A 25,698-nucleotide genomic window follows, 5' to 3' on the forward strand; every position below is an offset into this window, starting at 1 on the left:
AGGACAGACCTCCGGAAAGCTCCAAGGAGGAGACAGTGGAGCCTGTCCAGGATAAGTCAGCTGGAAGCGTAGATCGTCTACCGGAACCTGGCCACCCGGACAGGACAGCACAGCTCGTCCATAACAAGTCACTTGAAAGCGTCCATTATCAACCTGGCCCCGGCGCTGACCTAGCCGCGCCGGCCTCTCCGAAGAAGGAGAGGACCAGATGCCGCTCTGTTCATTTTGGAGTAGTTGAAATGGACGATGGGGGACCTCCTGTGGTCCTGGGGTCAGGGTCTGAATCCAGCTCAGAGGAGGAAGAGGCTTCTGCCGATGCAGTCGAGAACCAGCGCCCCCTCCCGGTGCCAGTGTACAGAAGAGCCGGGATTCTGCAAAGACGGGATGATGAGATGAAACGCCAAGAAGAAGCAAAACAGGAGTTTGGAGGGGAGGAGAGAAAGAGACAAGAGGAGGAAGAAGGGGAGAGATGGAGAGAGGAGAGGAAGAGACAGATCGAGGAGGAGAAATTGAGGGAGGAAGAGAAATTGAGAGAGGAGGAGAGGACGAGGAAGATGGAGGAGGAGAGAGTGAGGGATGAGGAGAGGAAGAGGCAGGAGGCGAGGAAGAAACAGGTGGAAGAGGAGAGATTGAGAGATGAGGAGAGGAAAAGACAAATGGAAGAGGAGCAATTGAGAGAGGAGAGGAGGAGAGAGGAGGAGAGGAAGAAACAGATGGAAGAGGAGAGACTGAGAGAGGAGGAGAGGAGGAGAGAGGAGGAGAGGAAGAAACAGGTGGAAGAGGAGAGACTGAGAGAGGAGAGGAAGAAACAGATAGAAGAGGAGAGACTGAGAGAAGAGGTGAGGAAAAGACAGATAGAAGAGAAAAGATTGAGAGAGGAGAGGAGGAAACAGATAGAAGAGGAGAGACTGAGAGAGGAGGAGAGGAAGAAACAGATAGAAGAGGAGAGATTGAGAGAGGAGAGGAGGAAACAGATGGAAGAGGAGAGATTGAGAGAGGAGAGGAAGAAACAGATAGAAGAGGAGAGATTGAGAGAGGAGAGGAGGAAACAGATGGAAGAGGAGAGACTGAGAGAGGAGGAGAGGAAGAAACAGATAGAAGAGGAGCGATTGAGAGAGGAGAGGAAGAAACAGATAGAAGAGGAGAGATTGAGAGAGGAGGAGAGGAAGAAACAGATAGAAGAGGAGAGATTGAGAGAGGAGAGGAAGAAACAGATAGAAGAGGAGAGATTGAAAGAGGAGAGGAGGAAACAGATGGAAGAGGAGCAATTGAGAGAGGAGAGGAAGAAACAGATAGAAGAGGAAAGATTGAGAGAGGAGGAGAGGAAGAAACAGATAGAAGAGGAAAGATTGAGAGAGGAGAGGAGGAAACAGATGGAAGAGGAGCAATTGAGAGAGGAGAGGAAGAAACAGATAGAAGAGGAAAGATTGAGAGAGGAGAGGAGGAAACAGTTGGAAGAGGAGAGACTGAGAGAGGAGGAGAGGAGGAAACAGATGGAAGAGGAGCAATTGAGAGAGGAGAAGAGGAGAGAGGAGAGGAAGAAACAGATGGAAGAGGAGATATTGAGAGAGGAGGAGATGAAGAAACAGGTGGAAGTGGAGCGATTGAGAGAGGAGAGGCAGAAACAGATAGAAGAGGAGAGACTGAGAGAAGAGGTGAGGAAAAGACAGATAGAAGAGGAAAGATTGAGAGAGGAGAGGAGGAAACAGATGGAAGCGGAGAGATTAAGAGAGGAGAAGAGGAGAGAGGAGAGGAAGAAACAGATGGAAGAGGAGATATTGAGGGAGGAGGAGAGGAAAAGACAAATGGAAGAGGAGCGATTGAGAGAGGAGAGGAAGAAACAGATGGAAGAGGAGAGACTGAGAGAGGAGGAGAGGAAAAGACGGATGGAAGAAGAAAGATTGCGAGAGGAGGAGAGGAAACAGATAGAAGAGGAGAGACTGAGAGAGGAGGAGGAGAGAGAGCGGGCGACGCAGAGAGAGGAGGGACCGAGGGAAGAAGAGGTCAAGGGAGAAAGACAGGGGGAGGAGGGGAAAGAAAGGAGGGCGGAGTCACCACAGGAGGCGGAGCCCAATTTGATCTGCTTTGACTCGGACCCGCCCCCGGCCCCCCGGCCCACGCCGGGGCTCGCCTACGACGACTTCTCCGTCCAACGTCCCGCGATTGACGTCGTCTACGAAGACTTCTCCGTCAAACCCCTGCGGTGGGGGTCGCAGGCCAGGGCCCCGCCCGCCCCGCCGGCCCCGCCCACTCTGCCGGACCCGCCCGCTCCGTCCCTCCCCTGCGACGTCGGGGACCTTCTGGGCCTCGGGCGAGAAGGTGTAGCAGCGGAGCCGGACCGGGACCAAGGGGACGCTGTGAGCGAGGACCGAGAGGCGGAGACGGACGACAGCGCGGGGGAGGAGCAACAGGAGGTAAAGCACCGTTTGTTGTCGTTGGAGATGGGGGCGTTGAATTTCAATGCATGATCAAAATGACGGCGAGGGGGCGGGGCCATGTTGGCACAATCACGCATCGCGATATTTTTGACGAATACGGTCAGCGTGGATAATTTGAGGATATTATGGGGGGTGGGTGGCGGTTGCTGCCGTCAGAGGGTATTTTCCAAATGTGGGAAATTCAGGTTTGGAAAGTCAAAAGTCCACCCTGGTGGACGTGTACGTGAACGCTGAACGACTCTTCCCTCCAGTCGAACCCTTTCGCCCGCAACAAACAAGAACAGGAACATGAGACTCGTTATTCTTGCTGAAGAACTTAATGCGTTTGTGTCCGAGCGCTTCGGTCACAAGTGTAGGTGTGTGTGTGTGTGTGTGTGTGTGTGTGTGTGTGTGTGTGTGTGTGTGTGTGTGTGTGTGTGTGTGTGTGTGTGCGCGCGCGCGTGCGTGTGTGTGGTGCCTAGGTGTGACACTGAGTAACAATAGATGCATGCACTGATAAGGCGCACACTCCGTACAAGGAGCGTACCTTGTTTTACAATGAAGGGTGCAGTGTCTGTATTTCTGGTTGTGACTTCGTGCACCAGCGGATATTTATTCTGGAGCTTTACGAGTGACTTATACAATACGTACTGCTTACAAATATAGCAGCTATGTGGCACTACGAGTTGTGTTTTCTCAAGACCAGTGTGCACGTGTTCTCATATAAATGTGCATATGACTCGTCTTATCCACACTTATATGACACCTAAGTGTCATTGACTCGACTTTTCGACTCGACTAATGTGCTTGTTGTTTTCAAAAGGCGGTATACGGGACATAACATGGAGAACTTTGTGTGTGTGTGTGTGTGTGTGTGTACCGTAGATGTGTCTATTTCTGGCTAAGTGTGTACCTGTGTAAGAGGGCAAAATAGAACACATGGGTCCTTTCTCATTTACAGACAACATGCAATATGTACACATCCGAAAGTGTGAGAAACACGATGACACGTTTACAGACGGACCAAAATGAATATGATTCAACAATATGGACATTTGGAAACATTATAAAGAGAACGAAAGAGGAATATGGGTGAGAACGTGAGATCGGAGTGGAATTTCAAAAAGCCCAGGGGGTAAACTACGGGGTGGGTCAGTTGTTTTATTTTTTTATTTGTTTTTCACGATCCAGTTTGGCAACCCGGGCCTTTGCACACCACGGCTACCGCAGGTGGCACGGGAGGTCTCCCGCACAACGCGGAAGACTTTGGGTGCCAAGAGAAACAGCACGATTGATAAAATCCAGGCTGCAACGGAGGAGCATGAGTCAGAGGAGAGAAGGTGCAAATAGCAGAAAACCACCTCCAGTGCGAGAGAGCGGACGCACACAAACCATTCAGGCTCAGCAGCATTAAAGCTGCTGTTCCAGGCGATGAAACAAGAAAAATGCCTTCCAGTTCAATTTTTGGAGTGCAGTACAATCTATTGTAGGGCTGTCACTATCAGGAAATATTAGTTAACGATTCATTGCCAACCAAATAATTGTGATTATCAATTTTATTGTCCGACTGTTATATATAAGTGTAATATACATCCACCTTATGAAGAAAAGCCATTTATTTACATTGGATTTACAACAGGCCATTTCTAATTGATACTACATCTATCATCAGTGTCCTCTGTGAGCTGACGTGTCTGAGGGTGTGTATGTGTGTTTCTCTGCTTCAATGTGTTTGGTTATGGAAATAAGCGCTCGCAATTTGAGACGAGTGACATCTCCTTTTGGCGGCCACCAGCCTGACTCCAGTCTCTCCAGCTGCCCTGTGTCTTCACAGTGTGATAACATTGTGACCACGAGGGGGCACTCCTGTCCTTAATAATTCCACCACTGCACACTTCACAGTTCATAGTTTATTCTTCCGAGTAAATATTCTTCCCTGTTTATTATCGTGCTGCCGCTATTACGGTCAACAACTCATTCTTCACCGATATAAACTATTAATTATAACGGCGGAACAGAACCGGTGGAAATGCGGGGGGAAAAAAATCAGTTTACAAACACCATTCAGTCCGATGTTTGGACGGAGAGTGGAAAAGGCTGTTGATTTTGGCAGAGCGGGATGGGGGAGATGTTTGCTGTGCAAATACAGGTTGTGCAGCCTGCAGCCCGTCCTCCCCGAGGCCACGTCACGGGCTGACCCGAACACACACACACACACACACACACACACACAAACACACACACAACCACTCTGGTTTGAATCCACATCACAATCCTGAGCTCCTTTCACTCGGATTTTTGTATGGTTTCGCCGTAGCCCAGTTCCCAATGTGGTGACACGCAGTGGCGGGGTTGTGCATCGGGTGGCGCTGTCGCCGGGTCTCATTTGGGTCTCAGTTCCTGTCTGGGCGGAGTTTGCCTGGCGGTTGAGCTAATTGGAGGTGTGTGTGCGTGCGTGCGTGTGTGGTGTGTGTGTGTGTGTGTTGTGGGAGCCGTGGTTTCGCTTCCGCCTGCGTGTGTGAAGCGGAAACAGGCTCCGACCAACCCCGCGGAACTGAACGGCGGTAGTAGGAATTTCCCCCTGAGGGTTAAAAAAAAAAAAAGAAAAAGAAAACCATCTCGACAGGTGATATACAGTAGAGCCCTTCACAAAGGTCCCGCAAGAGTGAGAGAGAGCAGCGAGCCGGAATCAGCCGCGACAAACGGATTTGTTTGTTTATCGGGATGTGTTCCTGCAGCCGCTTCCCCCAGCGAGCACCTGCTGTGAGGGAAGTGCATCAGCTCCTCGGTGAGATCTCTACAACCGGGCAGCGTATCAAAATGTCCATACATGGTTCCCTGGTCCTCAGCCCACCCCACCCCTCTGTCTCTCCACCCCCTTGTCGAGAGATCCCCCACCCTCATCCCATTTCCCTGACACACGCCCGCAGAGAACAGGGTCACAAGCCTCACATGTCCCGCTTCTGCTTTCTGGCTCGTCTCGCTCTCCCTCACACGAGCGCCGGGGCTCTCCGCCTCGACACCGCCCCTCGACGCTCCTCTCCTCGTCCTCCGTTCTCCCGCCGATCTCTCGTCTGTGTCGATCCGCCAACTTAGTGGAACGGAGGAGAGACTTCTTCCCCGATTGGCCTGTGTACCCGAGGCTCGGAGCGGTGGAAGGAGACAGGGCTCCGGGGGATTTATCTCCGACGTCCAGCGGAGCCTGAGCTTCGTCCGGTGTTCGCCGAGTTTCACGTAATTGGATGGAACATTGCAAAACGTCGGAAGTGAGGGATGCGGTAGGACCAGCTTGAAGGCAGGAGAAACACCACACGAGCAAAAGCTGAAGAGGGGCCGTCCAGTAGAGGTTGAGCTTGCTGCCTCCTCTGTGCAAACGCCACCTCCCGATTGAGTCTTTACTTCACCCTGAGCCTGACGAGAGTTCACAGGGGTGTTCCTGGGAAATATTCTTCTGCCCGTGGAAAGATTTGGACATTGCATTACTCATAATAATTGCTGCAGCTGAATGGAGGAGTGCTGTCATTGGGAGAACGTGCGGTTGGTCAGACCTCTTTAGGTCTTGAATTGACCGTTTTTCCTCCAGGAAGCTTTGTGTGATCCGAACAGGTTGAAATATGGGCAATCTTCTGCCCGAAGGCGAGGTCCTGTATGACTGCCATGAAGTTCGACAAACGGCGGCCCCAACAGTGACTTCTTAACACCGACCATCTCTGCATCTGAAAAACTCTCCATCGGTTTCCCCGTCACGCCCCTCCCACCCCCACCCGATCGCCCGCTTCCCATGGTGATCCTCTTCCCCGAGTGACCCGGCGTGCCAGGGCCTCCGTGGCGTCCATGCAGTACCTGGGGGGCAAGCTGTCGGCCGCCCAGCTCCAGGTGAGCAGCTGGGTGGGCAGCGTGCGGCGCTCGGTGCAGGGGACCCTGGAGCTGCTCTGGGGCCCCGAGGTGGAGGGCAAGGAGGGAGAGCAGCGGGAGGGGGAAGAGGACGAAGAGGACCAGGTGGAAGCGGAGGAGCACGCCGGGGACGGGCCGGGGAGGCTCCAGAGGGCCATGTCGCCACTCCGCAGCTTCGCCAGGCGGAGCAGGAGGTCCCTGCGCCGGCTTTCCGCGCGGGGCCGCGGGAGAGCCGCCGACGCCCACTCTGTAAGGACCGCCAGTCCAAAAAAAAAAAAGCAGACACACTCCTCCGTTCTCTCCGTGTCGCTCGGCGCGTGAAGGTCGATTAGGAGACAGGTAGAATTGACGTTCAAACAAGCAGGTGCATTGACAGGACGGTCGCCAATGAAGGTTACGTAATGTGCTTACCGCCGTTGCTGATTTGGACAGCGTTGGATTTGGCAGCGCCGGGGTTCATATTTGGAGGGGGGGTTCGCAGGGTTTATTCACAAAAAGCGTCACTGCACCGCACACCGTGTTATGTTCCCATTCTGTTTCCTGGGCGCTCGCGTTACAACACAGCTTTTCTAATGTCATGTACTGCATCGGTTTAGTTGTAAACTCATCAACTTTGATCAGAGCATGGTCCATCATTTTCTCCTTTAGTGATGAGTTAGACACAAATAAGAACCAACCGAGAAGAACCTGTATTCAACTGATCAGTTCCATGGAGCTCTAAACCACCTTGTGTGTATCTCATACATACAAATGCATGTGCTTGCCTTAACCTTCGTCGGTGTTTGTCTAGTTTTGGGAAACCCCTCTGGCTATTTCAGCTTTTTTCTGTTGATCCCTCAATTTCCCTTACCGGAGGTGACGCTTTGTTGACAGTGTCTCCTGTAAAATCTTTTCGCTCGCAGCATCTGCTGCTAAACAAGCTTCCTCAACATTCCATTGACCATGACAGTGAGAGGGGAAAGGAATCATACAATAAAATCGTGCTCTGTCTCGACTTGCACGCCGCCTCCTAAACATGCTCACATGCAATTAAACACACACACACACACACACACACACACAGGTATTCCTTCATGCATAACGAATACCGTAGTGGGAGTTCGCTTGTAACGTTTTGTTTTGTGTATTTATTTTAACTCACTTTCAAATCAGTTTTGACGTTTTCAATCTTAAAGCGGCTTCACCGTAACTACGCAACATTCCTGCATATGAAATCGGCTGTTTTCGGAAACGGGCGACCACCGAGTGTGCGTGAGGAGTCTCGCGGCGTGAGCCTGTCTTGGCAGAACGCTCCGACCTGCCTCCCTATACCGTCCTGTACCTCCCCCATAAATATAGATGCCGCTGCACTGTTTCTGTGAGGGCATGCAGCGTGCGAGGACATCTTTGTGGAGGACATCGTTGTCAAGGACATCTTTTGTATCGGTTTCTCTTCTCCTATGTGTGGTCTCGTCAGAAATTGAAGTGAAAGGAGCAGAAGGGGCATTCCTGTTCGAATAATGGTTAAAAAGGGTCGTTTCACTTTGACGCTTCCCGAATATGTCTCAGGGCCGTTACCGGTATTATCGCAGGTTTGTTGCGCTATAGGTGCACGGGTGCTCGCTTTACAGCAACTCGTGCGTCAAGAACCGCGAGAAAGCAGGGCCTGGATGTTTCACGGTTTCAGAGACACAATTTTATACATCATAACAGGCAGAGACGTTATTATCTGCAATGGCTTCTTGAGCGACTGTGTGAGATAGCACGGTGATAAATTCCTAATTGGCACGAACCACAACTGCCGCAGGCTCATTAGGCCTTTTATGACGGGGCGCCGGCAAACAAGCCGCGTTTCACGACTCGGCGTCGGAGGTTGTAGAGGCACCCTCTCTCCCTCAGCCGCCAGCGTACTCACCCGCGCTGCGGTGCCGCCGGATAAGAGGCGCTGTGCAGAGGGAGCCGTCGGCGGCAGCCTGTTACAATGGAAAGGAAAACAACGTTATGGAGGAGATGTGTGTAAAAGTGAGAGAGCAGCGGCATTAATGCGCAGCTTGTTGAGTATCCAGGCAACCACAACAAACAGTGATGATATTGGGGTGTGCCTGTTGACACAATGTGAGGTGAGCTTGGAAGAATGCATATTGTTGATGCTCTGTGTGTGTGTGTGTGTGTGTGTGTGTGTGCGTGCGTGCGTGTGTGTGTTGGTTTTACTATATTTATGAGGGCCAGTGACGCAGAACTCGCTTTGATACCAGTACGAGAATGTGTGTGTGTGTGTGTGTGTGTGTGTGTGTGTGTGTGTGCGCGTGCGTGCATGCGTGTGTGTTTGTTTTACTTTACTTTACTTACAGTATGAGGGCCAGTCTCCGAAGTGACTATCTTTTTGCTTTAGAAGTGCACGAGAAACATAGATCCTCACTTACCAGGTGTATTTACTCAGACCTCACTTTGATACCAGTACGAGAATGTGTGTGTGTCTGCGCGTGTGTGTGTGTGTGTGTGTGTGTGTGTGTGTGTGTGTGTGTGTGTGTGTGTGTGTGTGTGTGTGTGTGTGTGTGTGTGTGTGTGTGTGGTGTTTATTGAGGACAGCCTAGCCTCTGTGACCGGCTCATTAAAAGGTGCATGCTTGGCTGCCTGGCGGTCCTGTGTCTGTCGCTGGACCGCTCAGCTCTGGCCTGGTCTCTCGCCCTCTTCTCATCTCATCTCATCTCATCTGTGTTGGATAGATTGAATAGATCCTTGACAGAGTCTGCAAAGTATAGATTCAATAGGTCACCTGTGAATGTTCCCAAGTTGGTTTTGGTTTGGAATATTGGCCTCCATTGTAAATGGCTTATTATGTTGTGTTGATTCATAATTTGTTGTTTCCCATTCCTCTCTCTCTCTCTCTCTCTCTCTCTCTCTCTCTCTCTTCAGCAGAAAAAGAGCGATTGCGCGGAGGGAGAAATTTTGGACACGGAGGCCTTGGTCAACAGTGAACCGGATCATTGGAGTGAAGCGTGTGAAAAAAGCCCCGACACTGAAAGGTAGCGGGGCGGATTGTACTATGTTACCCACAATGCACTGCACCTGCAATGCAATTCAGATCAACGTCAGATGGACGGGAGTTTTTTTTTTTTTTTTTGCATCCCTGCTGATAGAGAGGCAAGACCAAACAAGGCCGGGTGTTGCTTTGTGTGTGTGGGCGTGCGTGCGTGCTAAGTGTGTGTGTGTGTGTGTGTGTGTGTGTGTGTGTGTGCGTGTGTGTCTCGCACTGCGGGGGTGTCTCTAGAATCTTTTCAAAGACAGGCTATGATTTAAGCTGAGTGCACACTGAAATAGGAGCCCTGTAGCTGTGCGAAACATTACACTTTTCAAACAAGTTGCCTGCAGGGGCAATTACAAGAGTTGTATTTACAAGAGTAAGTCTTTAGAGTTAGTAAATTGAGGATCAAGTGCAAAACAAATCAAATAAATCAAAAACGAGACGACTCAGACAAACCTATTACTCTGAATGTTAATGTTGTATTAATTTGAAGCTGATTGGAATATAAACGATGTAAAATTATCCCATTTAGAATTCAATGAATATCATGGATTAGTGCGATTTTCTTTTTGTGCCACTGTCATAAAACTCGGTCCGGTGTCGAACCTTATCGGCCACGTTTCAATAACAGTCTGTGTACAGACGCAGATATAATGTACACCTAGGTTACAGCGCCCCATGCACGGACCTAGCGGCAGGGACCTGCTACCGGTGTCGGTACCAAATGTGCTCGGCCTGCCAGATCGGCTCGCACGCGCGAGCCAGAGGGTTTTTTTTGGGGGGGCGGGGGGGATCGTCAAAGCCAAACATCAAGCAAGTGACGTAGTGCCAATAAAGCACTTTTCCCGTGGTCTCCTACCCGAGTACCAAGTTATATATGGCGTTTGGGGGCGTATCTGGGAATAAAAGAGGTGCCATTCTCCATATTACAAGTCAGTGTACCATCAAAATGATTTGTAAGCTGTTATTTTAAAGTAAAATAGTGAAATAGTGTTGCTTTAATAATATATGGTAGATTTAACTTCAGATTGTGATTCCATGCGCCCCCTTGTGGTCTTCAAAGCACAACACATACATGCATGGAAACGAGAAGCTCGGTTTAAATGGGCAGATATGGTGTTTATTGAGACTGAAAGGCATGTCCCATACACCATATCATACCACATAGTACCCCACTATCAACTACGTGCCGCTTGGCTCTGTCTTCATCTTCTCTTCAGCCCAGCATCCATCCTTGACCAGGATATAGGTGTCTCTTTGGACGACCCTGACACCAGTCATCTTCACACCGAGTCAGAGCTGTTAACATTCCCAGAGGTCGGTGGCCATTGTTATTGAATGTCGTCATCTGCCATTTTAATGATTAAATGTCATACAAATAATTGTGATCAACCATTTAAATGTTGTTGATGTTAAGTTTATTTGTTAATTTGATGTCACTACCACAGCATTAGCTTGTAACCATGTAATAATATACATCCCCATGAAGAGAAATTAACACATGAGCACATTGAAATCGACATTGAACATTGAAAAAAAAGTGACTTCTTCCCCGATTTGTTAACGATTTGACAAAATGATCCCAGTCAGCTGGTGTAATTGATTATGTAGTAATTCTGACGGCTCTGTTCACAATATCTGTTTGCATAATGTCCACCCGCCTCCGCCATGCTTATTGATTGCCCACTGCCTGTGTGTGTGTGCTGTTCACAGAGCTCCACCCCTCTCCTAGACACCAGCGCCCAACGGTCTCGGGCAGAGCTGAGAAAGAGGCAGAGCCAGCGGCGGCGTCTGCCACAGGCCACGCGTCAAAGCTCGGAGCCGCCCGCCGACACGGCGAGCCCCGCCCCCGACTGGAGGGCCTGCGACTCCGCAGGTCGGTGTAGCGCCCGATTGGCTGTAGTCTGTCCGGTGGAAGAAAACCCCAAAAATGTGTTTATTTCACACCGTGCTTGATTTTTCCTAGACGGAGAGGTGGTTTGTGCTAAGCGCAAGGTGTCAGAGTGTGAGGAGGATCAGCCCAGGTCCAAGGAGGTCTGCCCTCCTCCCCCCACCTCCCAAAGAGTCTCCGTCTTCCCTTCAGTCCTGATGGTAGGATGGGATGGGAGCTCACGACAAAAAAATAAAAATAAAACAACAAACGTCACAAAGTTGAATTTAATTAACAGAGAGATTTTTGTTTGCCTCTCGTACCGCAGGCTCAGTTGAAGAAGAGAACGGGCGGAGGAGGAGGAGGAGGAGGAGCAGGAGAGGAAATAGAGGTGGAGAAGGGCCATGGTCCAGGCGACGAGCCGGCACCTTCCCCCTCACAGCCGCCGCGCCCGGCCCGCTCTCCAGCTCTCCTCCCTGGGGCGGCTCGGGTTCTGCCCCCCATCGGCGGCACGGACGGAGGGTTAGCGGCAAACCTGCACGTTTTAAAAAACAAAGATTTTGTAAATGATTGGGAGTAATTGTCTGAAGATCCTGACACCTGTTCTCGTTTTTAACGCGCCTCACAGGAGCGCCCCGTCCCCCTCGTGGCTGAAGGAACTGAAGTCTCGGAAGCGCTTGAGTCAGCACGATTCAAGCGAGAGTTGATCGAACGCCGGTGAGTCCATACGGATGGGGTTTGGGCGTAGCAGCTCAAATTTGGTGTGGACCCGTGCAGTCAAAGTATGAACCCAAAAAACTCTCTTCCAGGAAAGGCCGCACAGCTGCTGTGGAGCAGGAACCATTCCATCTCAAGTCGACCGAGTGCCTAATTACCCCCTCACGGACACAGTACTGAAATATTCAGAGGAAGGGAACCGCAAGGGAAGGCGTTTGCTGACGGGAACATCCAGGATGACCCCCGCCCCCCTCCCTTACTTACGGGTGCATGCCACCCTCCCACGCACACCTCACCACCCAAACTCCACCCAACCTGCCCTCCCATGCTGCTGCCTCCACCCAGAGGACTTGAATTCTGCATTCTGGCGAATTTTTACGCAAGTAAATCACAAAATAACGAGCCAATAAAGTACATTTGAAAAAACAAATCTAGCTTTGCTCAAGTAAAGTAATCCTCTTACCTGAGTCCCTTGGTTAAAACAAATAATAGTGTGCGTGGGGAATTTGGGGCGGCCAAAAAGATTATTTTTATTTCTTAAAACATAAAAAGTAACCTCTGGGGGCACCTGACATCTTTATATTTTGTATTCTAAAAATATATTTTTAAAAATTCCATTATTCCCTTTTTTTTTTTTTCTTGGCTTGGCACCCCTATGGATTATCGGTGTCTGAGACAAGCAGGGCCGGCCCTGCCCCCTTGGATGGAAACATAACATATCATGAATCTATGAACTCTTGAGAACATTTGACCCAAGTGCCTTTCACCTGCCAACTATAATGTTTTCAGGCTAAATGCCTCTTTTTCCTCTGTAAGGCCTCTGTAATTTAGAACAAAGGTATGGATTGTCAATATTGGGGTTTTTTTCTTCATATTTTCTGTTGTCGTCTCACCGGGGCCCCTTAGAGATCCCTAATTTTCTGTATTGCATTCTCTTTTTTAATGGAAAAATAGTCCGATTCTTAAGAAACCACATTATTCTTGATTTTCTTGATCACGGCTGATTTTATGAACAGATGGACGAATTGACTTTGTGTAGCTCTTTATGATTATAGGCATTCTGTGCAGCTGTGACGCCGACTTATTCTGATGAAGGGCATTCAGTGCATTGCCTCTCGCTTGCAGCTGCAGCTTTTCATTTCACAAGAACACCAACCCTGCCGTCGGGTTATATATATATAACCCGACGGCACAATTCAATTATATTCCACAATTCAATGGCTTCTCTCATTTTCTATCCATTGCAAAATTCTGCAAATGATGAATTTGGGATTTCTGGGGGGCCTAAATGCATTTATGGATATATTTCCGGGGGTTGGTGGTATGTATAGGCTTATGAACAGGTTACCGTACACTGTACAGACGCATTCAAACACAAATGAAAACCAACAAAATAAAGAAAATGACAAATTAAAACTTTCTGAAACAAATTTCAGAAAATGACTGTTGTATGAAGTTGAACATGAATCACCGTGGATGAATTACCATGAGCACCTTTAGAATAAGGGTCGATCCTGACCGTCCGTAGAGCACTAGAGCAATAAAGTTATAAAATAGAAAACTACCAGGAGAGGGGAAAAGGGAAAGCCGTGGCCTGTCCGTCAATCTGTTTTGATCTCATGTTTACGAATGAAAAGTACAATTCATTTGGAAAACCACGAGTTCAGTCAATCACATCAGTGTCTTTCATTCATGCTTTTATCAGCCAATACTCTGCCCTGTTCTGTAATCATTTGATATCTGTAAGATACAAAGACGTAAATGAATAAAATATCTATTTCCATAAAGAGTGCTTATAGTGTCCGTCTTCTTTTCTACGTGTAAACAATCAGATAGGGTCTGTTTATTAAGATCAAATCTGTGAATCATAAACATATTGGCCGTTTTCGCTCGCATTATGAATCATCAAAACCCTTAAACGTCTGCGAGCTCCTCATCATTTACATCCGCAGGGCGGCCAAGGAATATTCCCGGAAAACCCAGAAATCCGAGAGAGAAAAAAAAGAAAAAAAAGGGCATCGGTGCGTTAACGCCAGCGCCAGGAAACGGGAAATTGGTGTTTAAACGACTGGAAAGCTATGAATGAGGAGCGAGGTAGGCGGCCGAGTGTCCAAATAGTTGGGTGGGGCTCATAGTGCTGAGTGGGACCGATCTGCGTGAATGCTCTTGGCCGGCGGGCCGTGCGTGTGCCCAGTAGCGGGCCGTGGGCAGCATGATGGCAGCATGATGGCAGCATGATGGCAGAGCAGGCATGGGGTGCCAGTGTGCCAGGGCCAGAGGGCACGCCTATTGAGAGCCAGTGTGTCGGACACAATGGGAACGACAGACTTGCTGCATCAACAGGCTTTTTGCTGCTGTGGCCAGAAATAAACCATAAATACCCCCGCCGGCCTCCACCGACCGCTCGCCAGGCCTCCGCACCCGCACGCCCTCACGTTGAGAGAGAGAGAGAGAGGGAGGAAGAGAGAGAGAGAGAGAGAGACATAAACAGAGAGAAAAGAAAGAGGAAAGACGGACAGAGTGTGTGGCTCGTTGGAGGTGCCGTGAAGCACAAGCCATCCAGGTAAAAGAACCTTTGTGCCTCCGTCCTCTCTCTCTCCACCTTCCTCTCCCTCCACCACTCTCTCTCTGTCTCTCTCTCTCTCTCTCTCTCTCTCTCACTCTCTCCCCCACTCCCCTCGTATGTCTGCGTTCGAGGTCTTGCTCTTGAAGGGACTTTTTGGGTCGGGTGCGCGTGACTTAAGTGTGTTGTTCTCACAGTTTCGCAGCCCAAACAGCACCCTGGTTTCGTGCAATCCGAATTTTTGCTCGACTTTAATTTCGAGAGAGGATCAGGATGTGATGTAATATCCATCGAAAAAAATCAAACGCAAAAGTCAAAACGATACCGCTTTGTTTCGAGGAAGCGCTTATGCAGTAACCGTAACAGCGTAACCACGGTGACCCTCTTAACCATGGTTGAGATGGGTGCATTTGTCTTAAATGTGTGGATGAGGGTTGCACTGTATCGCCGAATAGGCATTTTTAAACTGTAGCGCTGACTTCTTAGAAGGTGGACCGAGATGCTGGCTTTGCTTTTCAGAGGAAAAATGTCAGAACAGCAGGGAACTCCCGACCAACTGGCTGCAGGGAAGAGCCAAGGAGGGGCTGGAGCCACGTACAAGGTATCGTGTTTAACAACCTCTGCTCCTCGTCGATGTAGCGGGAATGTGCTGGCACGGTCGGAACGGCCGCCAGAAATGCCACATCGCTGCCTGTAGAGACACAGTCACAGGCGGTGTGCTCCCCTCCTGCAGCTGGTGGCCTTTGAGTACGAGAACTTCCGCGGGAAGAAGGTGGAACTGTCCGCAGAATGTAAGGACGTGATGGAGAAGACAGAGAGGGTCGGCTCAGTCATCGTGGAGTCCGGACCGTAAGTAACCCCCCCCCTGCGATGCACCGCCACGGACGGATTTTCCCTTTTTATTGAAGGACGATGAATCTCCTCTGTGCTCCACAGCTGGGTGGGGTTTGAGTGTCCAGGCTTCGCCGGGGAGCAGTTTGTTTTCGAGAAAGGGGAGTACCCTCGCTGGAGCACCTGGACCAACAGTCAGAGTAGCTACAGCCTGGCCTCCTTCAGGCCTCTGAAAGTGGTCAGTATTCAAAGCGCCGGCGAGGAAATCGGTGAAATCTTACCAGCAGCAGTCAGCGGGTCCAATGGCCACATGAGACGTTTATATATATTACCAGATATTTGATGGAAAAAGTTAGGGATCTGTGTTTTTATCGTTTTCAAGCTAAAAATTGCCGTTTCTCTCCCCAGGACAGCGCCGAGCACAAGCTGCACCTGTTTGAAAATTTGGGCTACGCAGGGAGAAAGATGGAAATTGTCGACGATGACGTTCCCAGCCTGTGGGCTCACGGCTTCCAAGACCGTGTGGCCAGCGCCAAGGCCATGAACGGAACGTAAGGCCTCCGTGTCCTCACTGATATACGCTACTCGTGCTTCACATTTGAGCCTTTAAGCGTGTGACAGGAGGACGGACAATTAGCAATAAAGTCGTTCCAAACTCAGTGATGATAAACCAAAAAGGCTGGAGGAAGAGATGAGCAGCTGAACGTGACTGACATTCAGTTGCTTATAACTCTAGATCACTGTATATATCATATTGAAGCTACCACAGCCCCTGCAGCAAACATGTCTGTTATTTTAGGACATTTGGCGGCATCCGCCATCCACAGATTTCTGGCTCTGACTTGGCCACACGTGAGGACAGAGGGGGGAGGGGTGGGGGCCGTGGGCCTAGTAAGAGATGTGATTGGGCCATTTGTCCTTGGACAAATATTATTTTTTTTAATTAAAAATGATAAATTAAACCATATCGGCTCCAAGGTGCGTCGGCCGCCCTGGAAAATGCCCGTTACGCCAGGTTAGCGGGGGATGAGGGGTTCTCTGTGATTGTGAGGATGACAAACCAGGCTGACCTCACACCTACATCTTAACACCGCTCCCTCTCTTTTCTGAAGGTGGGTGGGGTACATGTATCCAGGCTACAGGGGGCGCCAGTATGTGTTCGAGCGGGGCGACTACAAGCACTGGAACGACTGGGGAGCCAACGCCCCTCAGATCCAGTCCGTCCGACGTGTGCGCGACATGCAGTGGCACAAGAGGGGGTGCTTCACCGCCCCCGCCCCTACACCTGACCCCAACCCCAACCCCAACCCCACTCCCACTCCCAACCCCAATCCCAACCCCAACCCTAACCCCAACCCCCAACCTCCAGCACCTCCGACGGCAGCGGGAGCGAGCTGAAGTCCTCCAGCCAGCGTGTCCCTCACCACGGCGTCCCCACCGGGCCCGTGTCAGTCCAGTCTATCTGGCCTCCTCCCTCCCACATGGCCACCATTAAACAGATAATTTAGGATCTACAAAAGTTTACTTTACATCTTGGTCGGAAATAAAGGCTGTGGCCGTTATTTGGCTTATCCAAAAACCTATGCGTGTCCTTGTTTTTATGCATATGCCAGTACACACCACTATGGTTGGTAATACTTATGGTTGATCATACTGATTATTTTTCATGAAACAGTGTATATCAGGACGAAAGAAGATGAACAACAGATCTTGTGATAGTAGGGTTCATTTTGAAGTGTTTTGTCATATATCTAAATGTATCAGTCTTATCGCTAAACTGCATAGACCTTATGCGTACAGTATACAGTATATTAACAAATACACTTTATAGTGTTTCAAAATGAAGTCAATAGAAGCAGCAGATGCAGATGCTCAACAACATTCTTCTCTTTTTCACACATCAATTTTCACATCACACCATCTCCTCTGATTACTACTAATGGGTGATTCATAGGCAACGCAGGTGACCTGCCAACTCATTTCGATTGAAGACCCTCAATTTGATTTGACACATCAGACCCCACTTAATAAGGTTTTGTCTCTGGGACCCCAATCTGAGGGAGTTATTATTTTTAGATATAAACTATTCCAAACGTCCATGCCTTTCTATGGTACAGTTAGGGATCATGAGCAAAACAAATAATTCAAGACAATGATTTAACATCCTCTAAACGTCCAGGTCTTAAGAAGGAAACTAATGACGATGAATCACCCTTTCTATGAATAATTTTGCATATATAAGATAAAAACCTGTACATATATACTCCACATATATCTGGATGTAAAATAAAATGGTTATAACAACATAATATATACGGTATTGCAAAAGTTGGTGGTGTACATCTCCACTTTCTAAATCCTTTCTTCTCCATAATAAACCTTTCGCTGAACGCGCGCCGGCCCCGCCCCCAAACGATCACGGCAGCCAATCGGAGGCCAGCATCCCGGGTGGGCGGGGAACGCGCAAAAATTTCAAAGTTGTTGACCGGAAGCGACGTCGAAGCGGACACAGCGCGGCGCTGCGGCGCGTTCGTTTGAACGATATTTTAATGTTTAAGCGACCGATATAAAACTTAAATGGCGAGTCGGTAAGTCACTCACTATGACAGATTCCGTTCGCCTACCAAAGGTGCCCGAGTTAGTGCTCATTTTCAACGAAACCACCCGGATTTCCGTTAGCGGTGTTGACGTTAGCGGTGTTGACGTTAGCGGTGTTGGACGCTTGTTGACTTTGCCCTGTGCTACCGGCGTAATAACAACGTAACGCTGGACTCGACCGCCCCGATCTAAATGTGGTGTTTTGGTTTCAGGTTCTCTGCTGTGTTCGGTTGCCCGCTGTGAAGAAGCCATGTTTAAGTTTAAATACGCGGGTCAAGGGACCATGAGGACGGCGCCTTCCTCTGACCCCATCACGAACCGCAGCTCCAGACTCAACCAGCTGTTCCAGGTAACAGGAACACTTCCAGGCTTCATAGTGTGTGTGTGTGTGTGTGTGTGTGTGTGTGTGTGTGTGTGTGTGTGTGTGTGTATATACACGTATATATATATACACACACAGATTAGCCACAATATTAAAACCCCCACTAATAACCACTAATATTGTGTTGCTCCGCCGCCAAAACAGCTGTGACCCGTGGAGGCCTGGACTCCACCAGACCTCTGAGGGTGTCCTGTGGTATCTGGCACCAAGACGTTAGCAGCAGATCCTTTAAGTCCCGTAGTGCCGTGGGCACGCCACGCGACTTTCAAAGTGGTCGGATCGCTGCACTGTTCACACTACACGGCGTTCTGTCTTGTGATGAGGAATCTCGCATTCTTGTGGTTTCACACTACATGGCTGACCGGCGACAGGGGGTCACACGTTACAAGATCTTTCACCGGGAGGAATCCCTGACGCTATAGGCGGGGGGGCACGGAGGAAGTGTCCCCATCACGCACGGTTTCATTCCACGCATTTGTCCATTAGGAGATGTAAAATAAAAAAACTGTTCTCGTGTGCCGATCGTGGACACACCATCGCCGGAGAGGGAGACAGTTGTGCAAAATCTGCTCTCACTCATTCACAGTGCTGTCTTCTTCTCTTCACTCGTCTCATTCCCTCTGGTTTGTTATGGTGTTAGCTCATTAAAGATGGCAAGTGCAGAGCCTCCGCTACCGGTTTTGGTTGACGCAGAAAACAGAAGGAGTGCCATTTGGAAATACATGGCATTTGAGGCAAAACGTAAACCTGACTCAGAGAATTGGACTGGAGTCTTTTTTCTCCTCTAGACAGCGGTTCGCAGCGTGTGCCTCGCACTTTCCCATGCAGGTTTTCCTCTGTTTTTATCTTAGATATATTTATTTTTGTGTGTTTCCTACTTGTATTTTTAAACACAACTGAGTTAAGGGACTCTCACGGTACAAACCGAGCCGCGTCACACACGTCAGCCCGTTGCTTGCCATTGCTATGGGACTAAATTTAGTAAAAAACTGGATGTTTTTGTGTAAATACGAGTTATAAATAATAAGTCCTGCACTTCTGTAACCGGGACACTTTCTCAATTTCCCAACCAGACTTTAATATGACGCGATGCAAACAAAACAACAACAACAATATGATATCGGAATTATATACTGGCCGCTGTGCATTCTAAATATCGCCACTAGCCTTTGAAAAACCCATTTCGGTTGACCACTAGTCAGCATGGGCACTCTGACTGGTCTGAGGCTACGCTTTTCTGACACCTTTCTATCATAGCGGCACTAACTTTTTCGGCAATTTATGCTACAGCAGCTCTTCTGGGATCGGACCAGATGGGCAAGCGTCCTCTCCCCATGCGCATCAATGAGCCGTGGGAACCCATGACCCTGTTGCCGGTTCAGCGGTTGTCCTTCCTTGGACCACCATACCAGGAACACCCCACAAGACCTGTCGTTTTGGTGATGCTCTGACCCAGTCGTCTTACCATCACAACCTCAAATCCTTACGCTTGCCCGTTTATCCTGCCTCCAACACATCAACTTCAAAAACTGACTGTGTGTGTGTGTGTGTGTGTGTGTGTGTGTGTGTGTGTGTGTGTGTGTGTGTGTGTGTGTGTGTGTGTGTGTGTGTGTGTGTGTGTGTGTGTGTGTGTGTGTGTGTGTGTGTGCTGTATTCTGTATTCTGCTTTTACGTAAGAACGACAAACATTTTCCATTCATTAAACGTTTTGATAACTAACTTTACTTTCGGGAAGTGTGCAATCTATGGTGACCAACTTCCACATCCTGTTTTTGTGTACTGTCTCTAGGGTCGAGTCTGCTTGGGCGGGCAAGAGGGAAGATGTAATTTGGGCCGTGAGGAATTTCTGGAAGCTCTTCTGCTTCTCTATCAGGAGTGCACCTCTCCTGATCTTATGAAGATACACCATGTGTCCAGCTTTGTCAAAAAGTGTAAGCATGGGACTATCTGAAGAAAAAACAAATGTACTTTCATCCACATGAATCACAACAAATCAATGGTTGCAGAACATTGGTGTGAATTTTCTGTGCGTGTGTTTGTTTGAGACAGTTTCTCAGGTAGTCTCAGAGCTCCAGGCCCTGCAGCCTGGGCTGGAGGACTTTGAGGTGCGTGCAGTTGTGGGTCGTGGACACTTTGCCGAGGTCCAGGTGGTCAGGGAGAGGGCCACCGGGGATGTTTGTGCCCTGAAAATCATGGAAAAGAAAGTTTTACGCTCATCTGAAAATGTAAGTTCACTCTTGTTACATTAAACGGAACCATATATATATATATATATATATATAGTGTCATACAATACAAAACTGAACTTAACTGCCCTATAAGAAATACACAACTAAAAATGACAGGATTTTACAAAGTTTTATTTTATACAGTGTCAAGACTTTGGAAGTTGCAGTTGTAGAAAGAGCCACCAGAGGGTGACGTAGGTTTAGCTCAAACCAAACGAATCGAGGCCGCGATCTAAATTCATTGTCGAGCTTTCAGGCTTCTCATGAATGGAACAGGGGGATCTCAGTCATCATAATGCATGAGTCACTTCGGCTGGGGATCTGAAGAAAGCAATAACAACAATGAGTTTCATGAAGAAGTGCACTGATGATGTTCAATGTGGGCATATCTGTATGCACAATGACATCGTAAAAATACGTTAAAATTCAGAAATTAGTTTACTCTTTTCCTAGAACCAAAGCAAAGAGATAATGTTTCTATAGCCAATATTCAACATGGCAGCCAGGCCGTGGGGCGCACTATTGTGTCATTGTGTGGGTCTATAATTTGTACTTTATATTTATAAAATTTCAAAAGCGCGTTGAGCTAAAGCGCTTAGGGAAGGTATACTCCTGATACATCACTTGGTGTTAAAAGGAATACTGCTGCTGGTTGTGTGTATTTGGCTCATTGCTACTTTTGGTGTCTAACTGGTTGCCACTGTGTTGCTGTCAGGTGGTGTTTCACGAAGAGGAACGGAGGATCCTTGCTATGAGCAGCAGCCCCTGGATCCCACAGCTTTTCTATGCCTTTCAGGACAAAGAGTGTGTCTACCTGGTAAGACTGAAACCCTCATCCAGTTGTAATGAAATTACTTTCCACTGAAGAGAGAGAAGAATACATGTCTATTATGATACGTTTGGTTCAACACCTCTGCACTTAAAACAGAGCTTGGAATATTGAACCTCTCCAGTCTTCCAATAGCAAGCGTCTGGTGTCCTTGTTCAAGAGTATTCTCAGTAGAGAGTATTCTAAATGTCGGCCAATACAGAGTACTAGGTCCAAGACCATTAGTTGGTTGTCAGTAGAACATAATGACTGGCATCTAATCCATTTGTCTCTATTGGAGACTCCTAAAATGCATCTTTGTGTAGAAAAAAAAATCGAGAATTTCATTTTATACCCAACATCTATGAAATACCTCTTGGTATTGCTTAGGTTTTGTTTTTTTTTTTGGGGGGGGGGGGGTTGGTGGATGTTGTCCAATATATGAGCATATTTTAAGCCTAATAGCAGACCAAATGGTATCAGTCCATCCACAAGTCTCTACATTGTTTTCAGATCAAACTTCATGTAATTTTTCCCTAACTGATTCAGCTGATGAGTTAAACTTGGTGATGTTGTGCAAAGTGCAGCCTCTGTAGCACTCTGTTCACTTGATGGTACGGCGTGAAAGGGCTTTTAGACTTCAATATGATCTTGGCCCATATAACACAGGCAGACATTTGCTATATATTTCTACATCTGCAGCCCTGGGTGAGCGATTTTAAAGTCTGTTTTTCAGCCTATTTAAAAAGATCAGTAGCCTTGACACCCCATCCAGACAGTGTTGCAGGAGTTTATCCTTAACTGTTTAGAGAACGGTTTTAGTACAAGCGTAGATGATGGTGATATCAAAAAGACTAGCTACTACTATGAAGGAACTTAATGGTGTAAATTGTGTAATTTGCAGTTGGTAGTGTGCTCCGTTTGCAGTTCCACAGTTTCCCCAAAGATGATGCACGTTTCCTCTTGGTCCCATTTTCCCCCAGAAAGAGCGTCCGTTCCAAGCACCTGTTGGATGGGCATGGATTGCTTACATGCCGCCATCCATACCTCCATCAAATCCCCCCACTCCTTACCCTCAATCTCTCTATGCGGCCCCTCGCATCCTGCTTTCTTATTGGGCATTTGGGGGGGATACAAAGAATCCATCTTTATCTGTGTCACAGAGGCGCCCAGTCTCCTTGTTGCTAGGTAACAGTGGAGAATGCTGCTGTTCATTCAGACTCCTCTGCCATTCATGCATCAGGGGCTGCATGGCTGCCACCAGGCATCTGAAATTGGCTTGACTGATGCTTCTCTCGCATATACACAGAATACAGGTGGTGGTGTTGGCAGGTCGTGTTAAAAAAAGATCAAGGTTAATTATACGTTTTTGTGTCCAGCGCCAGAGCAGAGAGCATTTTGTATTTTTAAAATGTTGCTATAATTGCGACTGAAGGATTTTTGCAGCTAGGCAGTGTCTGTTGGATTTGGTTTATTTAAGCTGAAGCTTTTGACTGCATTATCACAGAAAAATCTGTTTTGGTGCTCGGTGTTACGTAACAGAATCCATAATGAGGAGAACTGCCCTAGGATCTTAAGCAGCCACAAATAAAGCAGACTCCAAGGCTTTGATGTCAAGACGCTGATATTGTGTCCTACACTTAGAGTATTACTCGAAGGTTTTCCAACACACGGCCATCTATCATTCCTGATACTTCACCTCTAATTATTTTAATCTTCGCTTCCTCCACCATGGACCGCTTTCACACTTTAGAGTATGTTATTTCTCGTATCCACATTGCATCCGTATGTTATTAAACTGGATTATATTAACACCTGGCACTAACATGTGTCCCTGGTATACACATTAGGATGGACATTTCCATGTGTATGCACATTAAAATGGAAATTTCTCCCTCATCAAATCAAATTGTCGTGGACGTCTCTTCCTTACTTTCTATTTGGCAGTAAAGATCTGTTCTCACTACTTCTTCAACCACAAACTGTCCAGATGATCCTTTTTTCACTATTATGTTGATACAATACAAGCTGCCTGTCAATTAATGTGCAACCTTCGCTCGTAACCATATTTACATTTGCCTGTATGTTGGCTGGAATATTATTACATTTACCTTTTTTTTTTTAAATGTGGACGCCCACATCTCTGACAACCTCTAAAGCATAAGGCCCCGCCCCACCATCCACCCACCATTTTTTCTGAGAGAGGGTAAATATAAGCAAAATGTCACTGAAGTCTGGTTCAACATTGCAGGTGTACTTTTGAGAAAAGCCCTGAAAAATATCTGACCAGAATGTGTTCAGTCCAGGGCACGGTCAGAGGAAGTCACCCAGAGTGGCATCTGTCGGTTCACATTTGGGGCACAACTAAGACCGAAGGCTAGAATGCACACTTTGGTGCAGGAGTCGTGCAGCTTGCGAATTACTTAAAAATTGGATGAGAAATTACCAAAACTCTTAAAACGCTCTTTAGAAACTGGATTGTATACAGTAAGAAACAGGCGTCGAGGCGCCTTGAATTGCCAAATATTGATCTAAATGGATTTGTTTTAAGGTGATGGAGTACCTGCCAGGAGGTGATCTGATGTCCCTGCTGAACAGATACGAAGATCAGTTTGATGAGTCCATGGCTCAGTTCTACCTGGCTGAGCTGGTGGAGGCCATCCACACTGTCCACCAGCTGGGCTACGTCCACAGGTGACACATGAGTTTGCAACCGGGGACAACATGCCAAAAAAACAGTAATGGGTCCTCAATGAGTACTACTGATTAATGTGTTATATTAAATCCATTGGAGGATCCAGAAAAACAAACATTACCTCAATAGGATTGTATCTCAGATAATTTGTCAAGTGTCACAAACTAGTTTTTGTTGATAGATTGACTCTGTTGTACTTATTGCATTAGATATACTTCAGTCCTTCCTTTAAAAAAAAAAACAAAAAAAAAAAACAGGTGTGAAGATGCGATTTCAAGTCTTTCCTAATCCATCACTTACAGAGATGTCAAACCAGAGAACGTTCTGATTGATAGGACCGGCCACATTAAGCTGGCAGACTTTGGAACAGCCGCCAAGCTGACTTCCAATAAAACGGTGAGAAGGCTGTCATAGAATGTACAGTGTTTACAGCCCCCAATGAATCCCCAGTGCATCGAGAATTGCGAATTGAGAATCTGTGTGTTTTTAAGGTGACGGCATCAGCGACGCCCCTGGGCGCTCTTGACTTCCTCTCCCCCGAGTTTGTGGCTGCCATGAACGGGGGCCCGCAGAACACCTACGGGGTGGAGTGTGACTGGTGGTCCCTGGGGGTCATCGCCTATGAGATGATCTACGGCAAGTCCCCGTTCTCCGACAGCACCTTCACGGGGACCGTCCAAAACATCCTCAACTTCCGGGTACGTCGTGTGGGGGCAGCGGGCCGAGTGGCTGCACAAACTGAGGACTGTCAGCACTCTTGTGGAGACGGAGTGTTTTTTAATGTTCTCTCGTCCACTCCAGCGTCGCCTGAAGTTTCCGGGGGATCCGCGGACGAGCCGGCAGTTTGTGGATCTGGTGCAGAGCTTGCTGTGTGCGGCCAAGGAGCGTCTGGGCTACCAGTCCCTGCGCTGTCACGCCTTCTTCTCCAGCACCGACTGGAACAACCTGAGACAAGGTGAGGAGAATCCCTCCACCCTCTCCCCAGCCTGCCATCCACCGCGGTGACAAAATCTAATTTCGCTCTTAAGTGACGTTCTGAAGGTGATCCCCGTGAAATGATGACGCGGCGTTGAAATGATCTAACTTAACACCGGCACGCGTCTGATATGCACGTGTGGGCCCGTGCACGCTCATTCTGACAGCACACAGTGTTCTGCGTGTGTGCGTGCGTGCGTGTGTGCGTGTGTGTGTGCGTGTGTGTGCGTGTGCGTGCGTGTGTGCGCGTGTGTGTGTGTGTGTGTGTGGTTAAAATAATGAGATTCAGTGTGATGCTGGCGGTGGGCCTGCGCTCGCCAGGGGAGGAGGGAGAGGGAGTGTAAAGATCTGCAGCTCATCCGCTCCTCAGACGCAGCAGAATAGTTTTTACGCCAGCAACACTAGACACGCTCGCCGAGGAGGGAATACACGTGCTTGTTGAAATCTGCTTTTTTTTTTTTTTTTTTTTTTTCTTCCACAAGCACTGTTTGGAGCCAACCTAGAACTGGATATTTTCCAGATTAATAAAAAAAAAAGTAACATGGCATTGATGATGTTGTAATTAATGGCCAGTGTTGGTGGAAACACAGATGACTATTTTCAGAAATGCCTGAAAATGGAGGAACAATTATGCATGGCAGCTATTATAATGACATTTTTGCTTTTCTTTTCCCCATGCAAAATGTATATACAGGTACTAGTCTGTGTTGTACACT

The 25,698-nt window shown here is 48.1% G+C and overlaps 3 protein-coding genes across 3 annotated transcripts in view; all 3 read left to right on the forward strand.

Moving 5' to 3' along the window:
- Positions 1 to 246: 246 nt before the first annotated feature.
- On the forward strand, positions 247 to 13,679 carry LOC307230666 (uncharacterized protein; the record flags this gene model as incomplete). Its single annotated transcript, XM_080001104.1, has 9 exons — positions 247 to 352; positions 2,182 to 2,414; positions 9,207 to 9,316; positions 10,536 to 10,632; positions 11,029 to 11,191; positions 11,282 to 11,406; positions 11,514 to 11,707; positions 11,814 to 11,902; positions 11,995 to 13,679. The coding sequence occupies 8 exons, from the start codon at positions 247 to 249 to the stop codon at positions 11,890 to 11,892; spliced, it is 1,107 nt and encodes a 368-aa protein (XP_079857230.1). The 3' UTR covers positions 11,893 to 11,902; positions 11,995 to 13,679.
- Positions 13,680 to 14,991: 1,312 nt separating this feature from the next.
- Positions 14,992 to 16,694, forward strand: crybb3 (crystallin, beta B3; the record flags this gene model as incomplete). Its single annotated transcript, XM_080000590.1, has 5 exons — positions 14,992 to 15,066; positions 15,199 to 15,314; positions 15,402 to 15,534; positions 15,705 to 15,847; positions 16,409 to 16,694. The coding sequence occupies 5 exons, from the start codon at positions 14,992 to 14,994 to the stop codon at positions 16,692 to 16,694; spliced, it is 753 nt and encodes a 250-aa protein (XP_079856716.1).
- Positions 16,695 to 17,791: 1,097 nt separating this feature from the next.
- cita (citron rho-interacting serine/threonine kinase a) overlaps positions 17,792 to 25,698 on the forward strand; it is a 45,847-nt gene continuing 37,940 nt past the window's right edge. Inside the window, exons 1-9 of the mRNA XM_080001284.1 lie at positions 17,792 to 17,884; positions 18,107 to 18,243; positions 20,066 to 20,207; positions 20,326 to 20,501; positions 21,220 to 21,321; positions 23,864 to 24,006; positions 24,310 to 24,403; positions 24,499 to 24,705; positions 24,809 to 24,962. Of these exons, the coding sequence (XP_079857410.1) occupies positions 18,145 to 18,243; positions 20,066 to 20,207; positions 20,326 to 20,501; positions 21,220 to 21,321; positions 23,864 to 24,006; positions 24,310 to 24,403; positions 24,499 to 24,705; positions 24,809 to 24,962 (1,117 nt within the window). The 5' untranslated portion in view covers positions 17,792 to 17,884; positions 18,107 to 18,144. The remainder of the gene's footprint in view (positions 17,885 to 18,106; positions 18,244 to 20,065; positions 20,208 to 20,325; positions 20,502 to 21,219; positions 21,322 to 23,863; positions 24,007 to 24,309; positions 24,404 to 24,498; positions 24,706 to 24,808; positions 24,963 to 25,698) is intronic.

Source organism: Zeus faber (genome assembly GCF_960531495.2).
Source record: "Zeus faber genome assembly, chromosome: 5".
NCBI lineage: Eukaryota > Metazoa > Chordata > Actinopteri > Zeiformes > Zeidae > Zeus > Zeus faber.